This window comes from Rhinoderma darwinii, chromosome 3, assembly GCF_050947455.1.
Source record: "Rhinoderma darwinii isolate aRhiDar2 chromosome 3, aRhiDar2.hap1, whole genome shotgun sequence".
In the NCBI taxonomy this organism is placed as follows: Eukaryota; Metazoa; Chordata; class Amphibia; order Anura; family Rhinodermatidae; genus Rhinoderma; species Rhinoderma darwinii.
This window is the reverse complement of record NC_134689.1, coordinates 257,468,173-257,483,221: the sequence shown is the minus strand read 5'-3', so window position 1 is coordinate 257,483,221 and position 15,049 is coordinate 257,468,173. Positions and strand designations below refer to the sequence as shown.

The window sequence follows — 15,049 nt, the reverse complement described above, 5'->3', positions numbered from 1 at the left end:
ATAGATAGCCCACCCCCTGTAGATATGGTCCCCCTGTAGATAGCCCACCCCAGTATATAGCCCCCTGTAGATATAGTCCCCCTGTATATAGCCCACCCCCTGTAGATATAGTCCACCTGTATACAGCCCACCCCCTGTAGATATAGTCCCCCTGTATATAGCCCACCCCCTGTAGATATAGTCCACCTGTATATAGCCCACCCCCTGTAGATATAGTCCCCCTGTATATAGCCCACCCCCTGTAGATATAGTCCCCCTGTATATAGCCCACCCCCTGTAGATATAGTCCACCTGTATATAGCCCACCCCCTGTAGATATGGTCCCCCTGTAGATAGCCCACCCCAGTATATAGCCCCCTGTAGATATAGTCCACCTGTATATAGCCCACCCCCTGTAGATATAGTCCCCCTGTATATAGCCCACCGCCTGTAGATATAGTCCACCTGTATATAGCCCAGCCCTGTAGATATAGTCCCCCTGTATATAGTCCACCCCCTGTAGATATAGTCCACCTGTATATAGCCCACCCCCTGTAGATATTGTCCCCCTGTATATAGCCCACCCCTTGTAGATATAGCCCCCTGTAGATATAGTCCCCCTGTATATAGCCCACCCCTGTAGATATAGTCCCCCTGTAGATATAGCCCCCCTGTAGATATAGTCCCCCTGTAGATATAGTCCCCCTGTAGATATAGTCCCCCTGTATATAGCCCACCCCTGTAGATATAGCCCCCCTGTAGATATAGTCCCCCCCCTCCCCCGCAGATACAGCCACACACTTCTATTACAATTTAAAAAAAATAAAAATATTCAAACTCACCTTATTCCCACTCCCACGCCATCCGGCAGCCATGGAGACCTGCTCTCTTCTGCGCAGGTCTCCAGGGAGTTGAACACAGCGTCTATGAAAGGCGCTGATTGGCTGGGCAGGATGACTTTTCCTGCCAGTCAGTCAGCGCCTTTCATCGACGGAAGCGTCACTGGTACAAAAGGTACCAGTCGCTTCATTCGTGGAGAGGCGCTGAATGGCCGGGCACGGAACGTGCCCGGTCATTCATTGCTTCTAATTGTACCTGTGTCCTTGCGACACAGGTACAATTATAGTGAAGGAGGTGGCGCTGGCGCCCCCCTCTGAGCTGCGCCCGGGGCACGTGCCCCGCCTGCCCCCCCTAGCTACGCCCCTGTATAAGCATAGCATTAGGTATCTACGGTTTTGGTTTGGTTTACCTGTTCAGGATGCATTGCAGGTAAGGGCCCATTCACACGAACGTGAATATCGTCCGTGTGCTGTGCATGGAAATCACGCACAGCACACGGACCCATTGATTTCAATGGGGCCGTTCACAGATGCAGGAGTTTTCACGCAGCGAGGGTCCGCTGCGTGAAACTCGCTGCATGTCCTATATTGGTGCATTTTCACACACCTATGCGCCCATTGAAGTCAATGGGCTCATGAAAATCACACACAGCACACGGACGCATATTGTGCGTGATTTGTGCATCAATTCTATTAAAAAAAAAAAAAAAAAGTGTTTTGCGAATGTTTGAAAAATACATGCCACTCGCAAAGCACAGATGCAATAACGCAACGCAACGCACTCAATTTACGCACATAAATCTGTTACGCTCGTTAATCTGACACTCTCGTGTGACTGTAGCCTAGAAAGTTGTTCTAGATAACTGTAAATTAAAATGAATGCAATACGCCAAGAGTACTATTATTGTATCTCAGTTTCTTTTATTTGAAATTGTAATACTTTTGTTCAGTCCACTTGCAGGTGCTACTGGGAGCTGGTCTGGCACTTCTGTGCTTCTGTCTACTCCTTGGCTGCGCCATCTGTTGGCACAAGAGCCGCAAGCAACAATCTTCAACTAGCATTGATGGTGGCGACAAAGGTTGTACGCAGCAGTGTAACATAGACATTGAATTATCTGACAGTCTTGCAAAGCCTATTCATGTTGCTATGCATCGACAATATCAGACTCTCGATGGGAACATCACCCCTAAAGATAGGGGTGAAGGATTATCGCCACCTCAACAACATGGACTGAACTGCATGTCTGAGAGAAATCATCCTGTTAGAGCATCTCTGCCAAGCCTCTACCAACTATCATCAAAGACAAAGCGTGCTTTGAAGCGTAGGAGCACAGTTGTGGGGGGAAGTTCATTAGATGGAGATCGATTAAGGCTGGTGAAGGTGCCACATTCTCGCACTGACCCCAATGGGCTCTCTTCCATCAAACAAAAGTCTCAACCACTTGTGCACTTTACCCTATGTTACTCATTGACTGATGAAATTTTCACTGCTACTGTCACTGGTTTTTCCAATCTTCCTAAAAGATTGTATCAGAAAAAAGACTCATTTGTCAGGGCCTACCTCCTACCTGGATTTAAGGAGCCACACCCTGGGCAGACGGAGGATTCCGATGGCATACAGAAGTTTATATTCTTTGGATATAAACCAGAGGATCTGAAGGAGAAAACTCTGAGGCTAGCAGTATATGCCCGTGACAGGAGCTCAATGAAGGAAGGCTTTATCGGTGAAGTACTTTTCTCCTGTGCCAGTTTGGACTGTTACTCTCAGGCCACACCAGGCTTTACAAAAGAATTGTCAATTACCAAAACAAAGCTAAAGAAGGTGAGTGTTGCACTTACTTCACATTTTTATAGCAAAGTGTAATGTTCTATGCATCACTAAGAATCTCTTCACATGACATTTAGGGAATACGTCCAGCAGAACTCTCCCAATGAGTGCCAATCTATTCAATACAGTGGCCATTTATTGGCCCCATGTTAAATGTTAAAAAAAAGTATACCGCATGGTATATGTTTTGCGGTGACTGACTGTCCAAGTTTATATCTACGATTACTTACTATTACTTACTTACTATTGGTCTAAATATCTTTTCACCACAAATGTGTTATTTGATACACAGGATCCACCTAATAACGATCACATCTAAGTTTATAACTTAGATGTGATCAGAGACACGCAGGACCAATCTCAGCCAAGCCATCAGTTCAGCTGAACTGACGGACTTGGCTCAGACAGAACGATACAGCTTCTAAGTATACAGGATACATAGAAAGCAGTATTGTAAAAAATAAGAAAAAACATTTTAATAAGTGAATTTAAAAGTTGTTTAAATGCACTCCCTCCCTGGCTCCAAATTCTTGAGACATGGTCATCTCCAACACTTCTTACTCTCGTGGAAGACTAGGTTTGAGGATGTGACCACTATGACAACTGTAGAGTGACTATGCTTATGACCTCTTTCTAGAGGTAAGATATTGTCTATTTATTCTGGGCTAGTTACTCCGAGCACTAAATTATCTTATATGACTAGATGGGAGTCGGAGCTTGGGAGGGAGATGGATCTTAATCAGTGGCGTGTTATGGCATTCCACATTTCTAAATGATCAATTAACACTTCCTTAATTGAAGCTGGCTACAAAGTTCTACTTAGATGGTACATGGTTCCATCCAGGTTATCTAAGATCTATCCTTCATATGATTCGGGTTGCTTTACACATTGTGGTGATGAGGGCACCTTCCTCCACACTTGGTGGATTTGTCCTATTGTGGTTAAATTTCCGGGAAGAGATATTTGAATTTATCAAATCTCTACCCAACATTTCTGTACCAATAGATGCCTCTATTGCCTTACTAAATGGATCATTGCCCCCAGTGTCTAGACACCTCAAAAGACTGATCCGATATGTCCTATTGGCAGCCAAATTGTCTATTGCTAAATCATGGCGCACAATCACGATCCCTATGGAATTGGTTAAAGATAAATGATCATAGATAATGGTCAATGATCAACTTTACAGTCAACTCCTGGATAGACAGGATGAGTTAGACAAGACTTGGGATCCATGGAAACGTTAGTTACCCATTTAATCATAACCTTCTGCTGCCTTCTTCTCTGAGCTCCCCCTTCTCTTCTACTATTACTTTATTATTTTGTCTACAGAAAAGATATGCATATCCTTATGTTTAACTTTATTTTCTACTTATTGATGTTCCTGAATATATAATGAGTCATACTAGACGATTTACATGCTTGAAATATGGATTTACAAATGACGATGTAATGGTTATCTTCTCTGTCATCCTAATGCGTTCTTACTTTTTGTTAGTGTGCTACCCTTATTTGTATCACTAAGACGACATGTTGGTCGTTGAGGGGACTTTTTTGTTTTTCTTTGTTCTATTGAAACTTTAATAAAAATATTGAACACTAAAAGTTGTTGAAGAACACAAAAAACATTGATTTATTAACCCCTTAATGACCGGTCCTGAAAAGGTGTTAATTACTAGTTACTTTTTCAGTTTTTACCTCTCTGCATTTCAGCAGCCATAACTTTTTGATTTTATTTTTTCATTGACGTGGCGTATAAGGCCTTGTTTTATGCGGGAGAAATTGTATTATTTTATTTTTTTGTCATAGTTTGGAGGTAGAAATTTTTTTATTTTTACGGCGTGAATATAAGAAAAACCGATTATCGGCATAGTTTTTATTTTTTATCCTGTTCACGTTTCATGCTGAATCCATTATAGCTTAATTCTGCAGGTTTTTACGGTCGTTTGGATACCTAATATGTGTCGTTTTTTTGTATTTATTTAGTGTAGGGGGCAATAAAATATATTTTATGCAAAATAATGACTTTTTTTGGACTTTTTAAAAAAAAAAATATTTATTTTTTTGTTACTTTTTTTTAAATCCCATTAAGGGATAACTTGATTTATAACTTTATTTTATACTTGTAATGTAATGCTTAATGAACGCCCCCAGGTCCGCCATCTTTGTACACCTATTAAGCCTTGCCTCCGGCAGGGCTTAATAAGTGCCTGTCAGAATCACGATATACTGCAATACATTAGTATTTAACAAGCGATTTAACGATCGCTTGTTGAAGTCCCCTAGGGGGACTAATAAAAAAAGTTAAAAAAATTAAAAGTTCAAAAACCCCCCTTTTCCCATTTAATAAATAAATAAACATAATTGGTATCGCCGCGTCCGCAAAAGTCTGAACTATTACAATATATCATTATTTAACCCGCACGGTGAACGCCGTAAAAAAAAATATTGTAAACGCCAGAATGTCTATTTTTTGGTCACCTCATCTCCCACAAAAAATGAAATAAAAAGTGATCAAACCATCGCATGTACACCAAAATGGTATTATTAAAAACTACAGCTTATGCCACAAATAATAAGCCCTCAGACCACTTAATCGACGGAAAAAAAAGTTGTGGCTCTCGGAATTTGGCGATGCAGAATACATTTTCTTTTTTACATGTAAAAGTAGTAAAATATAGAAAAAACTATATATATTTGGTATTGCCCTAATCGTATTGACCCACAGAATAAAGCTAACATGTTGTTTTAATTGCACAGTGAATTCCGTAAAAACGGCGCGCAAAAAACCATGGAGGAATCGCTGTTTTTTTTCATTTTCTACCCCACAAATAATTTTTTTCCCGTTTCCTAGTACATTATATGGCTAAATAAATGGTGCTACGAAAAACTACAACTCGTCCCACAAAAATCAAGCCCTCATAGTACTATATCAACGGAAAATAAAGACGTTATGGCTTCTGGAAGGTGGGGAGGAAAAAACGAAAATGAAAATCTGAAAGTTGTTTATGACGGGAAGCAATGGCGGATCATCATATGGGCGTTTCGGGCGGTCGCCCGGGGCCCGAGGCACTCTGGGGGCCTATTGCTTCCCGAACTGCACATAATCGTAAAAACTATGCAGCGCTAACTGTCACTGCAGAGAGAAGGTGCAGGCAGAACAATTCGGGGCGGGCTTAGCCGGGATAGTGAACGTTACCTCTACATAAATGTGCTCCAAATTGAAGGCTAAAGGACCTTTGATGACGTCGTGCCCATGTGACCCCCGCCCACCAATCAGGTCCGTCTATCACAGTGAAGGAGCAGAATATCTGCAGGGAAGAAGGCCCGGCCACCAGTCAAGTTTTTACACAGCGCTCCAGGCTGGTGAGTGCTTTTCCAAACCCCCATCCCTTCATCACTCACTCCCTCCATCTGTTCTTCCCTCCCTTCATTCTTCCATAACTCACTCCCTCCCTTCATCACTGCTGTGTGTGATGCTATATACAGGGGGATGTGTGTGTGATGCTATATACAGGGGGATATGTGTGATGCTATATACAGGGGGATATGTGTGATGCTATATACAGGGGGATGTGTGTGATGCTATATACAGGGGCTGTGTGTGTGTGATGCTATATACAGGGGCCGTGTGTGTGATGCTATATACAGGGGCTGTGTGTGTGATGCTATATACAGGGGCTGTGCGTGTGATGCTATATACAGGGGCTGTGTGTGTGTGTGTGTGATGCTATATACAGGGGCTGTGTGTGTGATGCTATATACAGGGGCTGTGTGTGTGATGCTATATACAGGGGCTGTGTGTGTGATGCTATATACAGGGGCTGTGTGTGTGTGATGCTATATACAGGGGCTGTGTGTGTGTGATGCTATATACAGGGGCTGTGTATGTGATGCTATATACAGGGGCTGTGTATGTGATGCTATATACAGGGGCTGTGTGTGTGATGCTATATACAGGGGCTGTGTGTGTGTGATGCTATATACAGGGGCTGTGTGTGTGTGATGCTATATACAGGGGGCTGTGTGTGACGCTATATACAGGGGGGGCTGTGTGTGACGCTATATACAGGGGCTGTGTGTGTGTAATGCTATATACAGGGGCTGTGTGTGTGTGATGCTATATACAGGGGGCTGTGTGTGACGCTATATACAGGGGGGGCTGTGTGTGACGCTATATACAGGGGGATGTGTGTGACGCTATATACAGGGGGATGTGTGTGACGCTATATACAGGGGGATGTGTGTGTGACGCTATATACAGGGGGATGTGTGTGTGACGCTATATACAGGGGGATGTGTGTGTGACGCTATATACAGGGGGATGTGTGTGTGACGCTATATACAGGAGGATGTGTGCGACGCTGTATACAGGGGCCTTTGTGCATGTGGTGCTTTACTATACAGTGTTTGACACAATTATATTCAGGGGCGCAGTGTTTGGTGCTATTATAGTTAGAGGCACAGTGTGTGGCACCATGATCATTTTGTTTTCGTTTATAGGTGTAGAAATGTTGGAAAAGTGAGCAACAGAAGAAATCTAAGTGGCAAATTCTGCAGAAATGGGTCATGGCCGGGAGAAGTCGTCATGAAGTCTGGACCGGATGGAGAAGAAAAGAGGAAAAAAGTTACCAGAATCTGAGGAGTCGTCACATGTGAGTCACTAGATTTATAGAGAATCTGTCCCCTCTCCTGACATGTTTATTATAGGAAATCCTTGTGTTTCACTAAAAGTCTTTGTGTAGTCCAGGACTGATAGACAAATGTGTGTTACCATTCTCCTTGTTAGGAGGATGTGTCCCTGCACAGTGTGATACTGTCAGCGATGGTTGGAGACTGTCAGTATGTAGGGACACAGCCCTTTGACAAGGCGAATCGTAACACCCATTTGTTAATGCTTGCACAAAAAGGTAGTGTTACGGCTCGGCGGGGGAGAAGGGGGGCCCAAGTTTGGGTAACAGCCCAGGGCCCATAGTCTACTTAATCCGCCACTGACGGGAAGGGGTTAAGGAGTTAAAAAACTATTTCCTTTCAAAAGGTGTACATAGCCTTTAATATACTTCAATAAGCAATGTTGTTAGGTGTAAAACTCTTACCTTGACAGAATAGATTAACATATATAGATTATCAAACATTTATTTAACTACAAAAACAGTATGTGTTTTTTGCAGAAACCGTGACACTCTTCACTTGAAAGTGACAGATCTGCAATAACAGACACATCCAACGGACAAGAGTGCTGCTGTTTCTGTAAAGAAAGCAAACCTTTGTTTCTAATCCTATACAATCCCGTAAAGAACAAGGGTTTGACATGAATAAAGCAGTTACTCAGGGCCCTAATACTAGGTATAATTAAAAGAGGAGTTCTTAGTATTGCCGGCCTCTATCGTCTGTGTGACAGTTCCTGAACTTTGTTATACAAGTTATTCTAGTAAAATGCAACTATTGTATGATGGTTTTTTTTTGCATTGTATTTTAATGCTTATCACTCATCAACCATGGTAGTGTTAATGTCATGGAACTAGGTCTCAAAATTGACAGTCCTTAAGTTTATAATACTAAATAGTATGACAAGGCTAAAGTCTATGTCTTCAATTGACAGTTTCTCTGGGCAAAATAGATATGATAGAATATTTGAATGTATTATAACTGTATGTATATAGCAAGACTGGAATAATTGCAGTACATTTTAGATGTATGGACACTAATATATGAATGTAATGTGCCATAACTGTTAACTCTTTGTATCCTTTTATATTAATAGAGTTTGAGCACTTTGGACGTAGCTTCGCCTCCCACATCCAATCTGAAGTCACCTGGACAGATACTGATCCTTCTGCAGCATCAAGTGTTAGCCAATCGCATCAAAGTGATGGTACAGAAGGCAGAGAATCTAAGCAAACTAACCCGTATTCCTGGAGCCCCTGGTAAGATGCCACTCTTTGAAAACTTGCGCACAATACAAATCCACCACATTAAAAAATAAATTAAAAAAAATAGAATATATATATATATATATATATATATATATATATTTATATTTATATATATATTGTTTTTGTATCTCAATTGCATTATTAATCCCCAATTCTAGATCACTTTGTCAGCATTCGGTTGATTCGAGACAGCCAGGTGATGGATATTAAGGAGACACGGACAGCATCAGGCACCAGTCCCGTGTGGAATGCCCCATTCTTATTTGATGCCCCTCTTGAATTTGTCCATAGTCCAAACCTGCATCTAGATTTTTTAGTCATGCAGGTGAGTTGGCAGAAGCCGATAGTAATATTAATTATTTTGGCCATTGATGAAGCAAGAATGTAACTTGAAACTAATATCAGTTAGAATTAATGTTGCGTCCCGATATGTAAAGAACAGATGTTGCATTGTTGATTTTCACGTGACTTGTATACAACTCTCAAAATTAATCCTCATGGGGTTTGGAATGAGATTTCCATCAAGAAAATATGAATGTGATCTCCGAATGTCACATATATTTAGCCGTGACGTGGATCTACGAAATCGGATCAGATCTAGCAGTTCATCATTGGCCCAACTGCTTATACTACATAGTCCAGAGCAGCGCTCCAAAGATGAGTTCTCACAATGAACAATAATGCCATTTGTCAATATTCTTCCACCCACATTTCCTTTTGATTACATTAATCAGCTGAATTCAGAAGTGAGTACTTGGATCTTTAGGTTAGTCCTCCCAATAGTTCGTATATGGAATTTTGACTTACATTCTTTAGGATAGATTCACACACACAGCGTTTTGCTGCATTTTTGTGAATTTTTAGTGGATTTTTTTATGGCCACAAACCAAAAAACTGTTGTATGTAGTGCATTTCATATTTTACTATAGACTTTAATGTAACATCTGGCCGCACTAGAAAAAAGGAAGTGGGTCACCCTCACTTAGCATATTTGTGGCATCTGCACATGAGTGCCAAGCAGCTGTGTACAAAATGTTTTTACCACATATAAAAGGAGAAAGGGACAGGGTTGCAAATGTAAAAATCTAGGACAGGGGTTACTTATTTATTTAAATTAGGAAAGCTACACTATGCAATATGGACACATCACATAACCATAGGGCATTGTGCATAATGCGCTTATTTAATGTATGCTGACATGACCCCAACCCTTATCCTAGTTACACAAGGATAATTAAACCTTCAAATAATTCTCATAAATTGTCTCAAATCAGGGTAAATTCACACATGGCAGATTTTTTTCAGAAATTTCTGCAACTGAAAATAAGTTTTATCTGAATGGGGTTGTTTCTGGATCATTTGCATGGATTTCTGCAAGCCCTATTCAGATGAGTGGAACAGTCGCGGAAATTTCTACAACAAATCTTCCGCATGTGAATGTATGTACCCTCAAAGTGTTCACTGCACACTGTCCCTACAGTGCTACATAGTATCTACAAAGTGGTGCCAACTTGTAGTTAATCCCAGTATTGTGCCTATGAAGAAGTATAGGCATAATAATAGTAATACCATCACAGAATTGCCCACACTGGGTGAATGCTAACAAATGTGCCAGCCACAGTGTCTCTATAGCTGCATCAAATGGGCTCGCAAGCTGCATGTGCTCCTGAGCTACATTGTGGTGATCCTGGTAATATAGCTTAACCAGTTCAGGACCGGGCTATTTTGAGCCTTCAGGACCGGACACTGTTTAGCCCTTTTTAGCACGTGTTAGTTAAGTGGCTATAACTTTTTATTTGTTGGGCTAACGACGATTTTTGCGATGTTTTTTCCGTAGACAATGCAGGTTTCTTTTTTTTTGTCGTTTTTATACACATACTTTTTGCAATTTTAGAGTTTTTATTTTTAAAGTTTGAAAATAATAGTAAAAAAATAAGCCTTTTTGCTTTTCAGCTATTTTTATTTGTGATCATCATTGTCTACCGTAAATTTTAATATATTACATGTCTATATTAGGGTAATTGGGTCAGCGCTAGCGTTACAACAATGATTGGCGGGAGGGAACATTTTTTTGGGGGTGGGGATTTTATGTGTATTTATTATAAAAAAAATTTTGCACTTTACTTTACTTTTATTTTTTTATTACTATGGTCTGTCCCTCAAAGTTCAAAAAAGACCTTTGGGGAACTTTATATATTTTGTTTCTTACTTTTACACCATGTTTTTCCACTGTAACTGGAGCTGCACAGCAGCCCCAGTTACAGGGGAAATCAGCCCTCTCATAGTGACGATTGTCACTAATAGGGCTGTGCTGGATCTAGTTAGACCCAGCAGCAGTCTGTCACTAACTGCACCCGGCGATCATGTGACCAGTCACATGAACACTGGGACCAATAGAGACAGCGGCGCGGCCGCTGCCTCTATTCCTATACACAGCGTTCATTGATCAGAAAAGACAGAAGCAGCGAAAGCTGCTTCTATCCTCTCCTCAGGGTCCCCGGCAGTCACTGACAGCCGGAGACCCGACATTCAGCTGCCCGATCGCTTGGGCAGCAAGTTAAAACCCGAGCCGTAAAAAGTCTATGACGTGGGTTTTAAGGACCCTGACCGCAGGCCGTAAAAATACAGCCAGCGGTCGGGAACCAGTTAAAGTGCAGCAAGGTACAGGAGAGGCAAATGATGAATATTACAGGGATGCTTTGAGAAAAAAACAATCAACAGTTGACAAAGTAATTTGTATTATGGAATGTCTTTTTGTTCAGGTACGGCTTCTTTCACATCTGTATTAGGGTTCCGTTCTCATCTTCCGTCGGAGCTTCCCGTCAGAACGGAACCCTGACTAAAACAAACGGAAACCATAGGTTTCCGTTTGCATCACCATTGATTTCAATAGTGACAGATCCAGTGCAAATGGTTCCCGTTTGTCTCAGTTGTGCAAGGGTTCCGTTGTTTTGACGGAATCAATACCGTAATTGACTACGCTATTCAGTTATTTGGTTACAGAACAATTCCCTTCTGATTACAATGACAGTTTTGATGCAGTTTTTGTCTCAGTTTTTTGAGCCAAAGTCAGAAGTGGATCCAAAATGTAGAAATTAATGACTGATCTCCTTTCTTTGTTTGCCAAAAAAAAAACGGCACCAAAAACGGCATCAAAACGTTGTTTGTGATCCCGGTCTAATAGCGATAGTGGGAGATCACAACACTACTGTGTGCCAGCACTATGAGAACTGGTTAAATGGATGCAAAAAATAAAAGAACGCAAAATGAATGCATTCAAATGCAGCCAACACCCATCCACATTTTCTGCTTTTCCAAATGAAGTATTAGTCCAATCATATGGATGCGTTTTGCCTCCTGTGATTATAAGGCCTCATTTACACGAGCGTGTGCGTTTTGCGCGCGCAAAAAACGCAGCGTTTTGCGTGCGCAAAAGGCACTTGACAGCTCCGTGTGTCATCCGTGTATGATGCGCGGCTGCGTCATTTTCGCGCAGCCGCCATCATAGAGATGAGGCTAGTCGACGTCAGTCACTGTCCATGGTGCTGAAAGAGTTAACTGATCGGCAGTAACTCTTTCAGCACCCTCGACAGTGCATTCCGATCAGCATATCGAGTAACCTGTTTAAAAAAAAAGAGGTTCGTACTTACCGAGAACTTCCCGGCCGTTGCCTTGGTGACTTGGACTGAATTGTCATCCCGGGAGGTCAGACTGGAGGAAGAAGCCGGGAGTTATCGGTAAGTTAGAACTTTTTTTTTTTTTACACATTCACGTATATTGGAATCGGAAGTCACTGTCCAGGGTGCTGAACCAGTTTAACTCTTTCAGCACCCTGCACAGTGACTGTCTCCTGCCGGGTTCGGTCAAAACGAGTTCGGCCGAACCCGGTAAAGTTCGGTTCGCTCATGTCTAAGACACTCCGTTCGGATGTTTGTAAACAGAAAAGTACGTGGTGCTTTTCTGTTTACATTCAGTTTGACAGCTCTTGCGCGAATCACGCAGTTCGCACGGAAGTGCTTCCGTGCGACCTTCGTGGTTTTCACGCACCCATTGACTTCAATGGGTGCGTGATGCGCGAAAAACGCAGAATTATAGAACATGTCGTGAGTTTTTTTAGCGCACTCACGCTGAGCAAAACTCACGGACCGTCTGCATGCCCCCATAGACTTGTATAGGTCCGTGCGACCCGCGTGAAAAGCAAGCAAGTCTCACGGACGTATATCACATTCGTGTAAATGAGGCCTAAATGTCACTTACTTGATATAATAAGAATATAGTTATACAGTTTAGGAAAAATACATGCAAGCTGAGATTAAACATTAGAGGGCAACATTTTCCAAATTGTTACAAACTCTTTGGCAACTGGCATACATTTTCTGGTTCACTTTGAGATGATCTTGAGCTTCAATGTAGATAATTACAAGTTCATGTGTATGAATAAAATTTTATTCAAACTTGGCGTTTACATTATAGAAACTCCCTTCCTACTTGAAGGCCACTTAACACTGCTTTCCCCCTGCATGTTTGATGTATGCGTCAGGAAAACTCCCGGCACATACGTCAAACGTACCTACAGGCTGCCATTCTACTGACGGGGTACAAAAGAGTGTTCTTTAGGCCTCCATTGAGCGGTATACATCGTGAATACTATTGCTTTGCTAGATAAAATAGCGTAATCGACTACGTTATTCTACCCAGAGGCATTCTGCAAAATAAAAATGTATACTGTGTGGTATAGATTTTTTAAACATGGGAGCCTATGGGCGACGGATGGTACCGTATGGCATATGTCACAGGCATATGTTTAATTTAACATACACAGTATCTCATTAGCTTTGCAATAGCTCTTCATGACGTATCTGTGAGGGAATACAGCTCCTGATTTTCAGCCGTTTTTTTAGCAACTCGCATTTTTCGTGGCCTTTTTTATGGCTATTTTTGGAGCTGTTTTTCTATAGAGTCAATGAAAAACGGCTCCAAAAACGGCTCAAGAAGTGACATGCACTTCTTTTTTGCGGCCGTTTTTTAACGTGGTCGTTTTTCAAAACGGCAGAGTAAAAAAACGGCCCGTCGGAACAGAACGCCGTTTTCCCATTGAAATCAATGGGCAGATGTTTTTGAGGCGTTCTTCTTCCAATTTTACGGCCGTTTTTTGGCCGTTTACGGGCCGAAAAACGTCCGAAAATAAGCCGTGTGAACATACTTCTTAAACGGAAGCCTATGAGTGACAGATGCCGAAAAGTGCCATCCATCACCCATAGACTATGCTTTTAATGATATATCATGAAAAGGTCATGAGAGTTCATGATGTATCTGTTTAATGGATCCCATAATAGTCTAAGGCTGGATTCACACGAGCACATTACGTCCGTAATGGACGCAACGTATTTCGGCCGCAAGTCCTGGACCGAACATAGTGCAGGGAGCCGGGCTCATAGCATCATAGTTATGTACGACGCTAGGAGTCCCTGCCTCGCTGCCGGACAACTGTCCCGTACTGTAATCATGTTTTTAGTACGGGACAGTAGTTCCACGGAGAGGCAGGGACTCCTAGCGTCGTACATAACTATGATGCTAGGAGCCCGGCTCCCTGCAGTGTGTTCGGTCCGGGACTTGCGGCCGAAATACGTTCCGTCCATTACGGCCGTAATGTGCTCGTATGAATTCAGTCTAACTGTGATGGATACAACTGTTAGGTTTCCATTTAATGCATACTACGGGAGATTTTCATGGCATATACGTCAAACAGAGACCATAAATGCAGTGTGAAAGGGTCTTTTGAGCAGCTTGGACTATCTAACCTGATTAGTAATACTAATGAATATACATTTCTTATCCTATACAAACACCCACCTCCTTCTAAGAAACTCGATAACGACCTAAACTTGTGGAACTCCCAATTTTGGTTACTTATCAGTGGAGTTTTTAAGTACAATACTATGTGAATTCGGTGCGGAGATCTTGTTAGAAGGTTGGTAGGCAAATCTTTGCTACATTCCTTAATCCACCTTATACGCATCACCAAAACCACTGGATGAGTTCTACATGCAATTAAATATTATTATTAAATATCAGAGAATTTTCTGGTAAGATGGCCAAGTAACTGAGTACAGTCTGAGCTACCTGACTTCATTTGATGTATCTTTATCGCTACCTCGCCACCATAGCTCCCACCCAATCACATTCATTGGCATTTTGGGACTCATTTAATTCCACTTGAGGAACGCAGCACACGCTACATTGTAAGTACATAGTGATGTACTGGTCGCTTTTTGTGTTTCGAAACCTTACAATTTTCAAAATCTCTGTCAGTGGATGAAAGAATTTCACAAAGCATTGCCTACAATGAATAAAATGGCCCACATTTACCAAGACTGGCAAATTTTACACCGGCCTACGTGGACAGGGTAGTTTTTGAGGTATGCACCAAATTACTTCAAAGGTGCATGACTCTTAAATTTGATGC

The 15,049-nt window shown here is 41.8% G+C and overlaps 1 protein-coding gene across 5 annotated transcripts in view; it reads left to right on the top strand.

The window, feature by feature from the left end:
* Positions 1 to 15,049, top strand: part of ARID3B (AT-rich interaction domain 3B) — a 103,605-nt gene that overhangs the window by 86,748 nt on the left and 1,808 nt on the right. For all 5 annotated transcript variants that reach the window (XM_075857823.1, XM_075857822.1, XM_075857821.1 and 2 more), the window contains 3 exons: positions 1,769 to 2,640; positions 8,412 to 8,574; positions 8,742 to 8,908. In XM_075857823.1, coding sequence (XP_075713938.1) covers positions 1,769 to 2,640; positions 8,412 to 8,574; positions 8,742 to 8,908 — 1,202 coding nt within the window. The remainder of the gene's footprint in view (positions 1 to 1,768; positions 2,641 to 8,411; positions 8,575 to 8,741; positions 8,909 to 15,049) is intronic.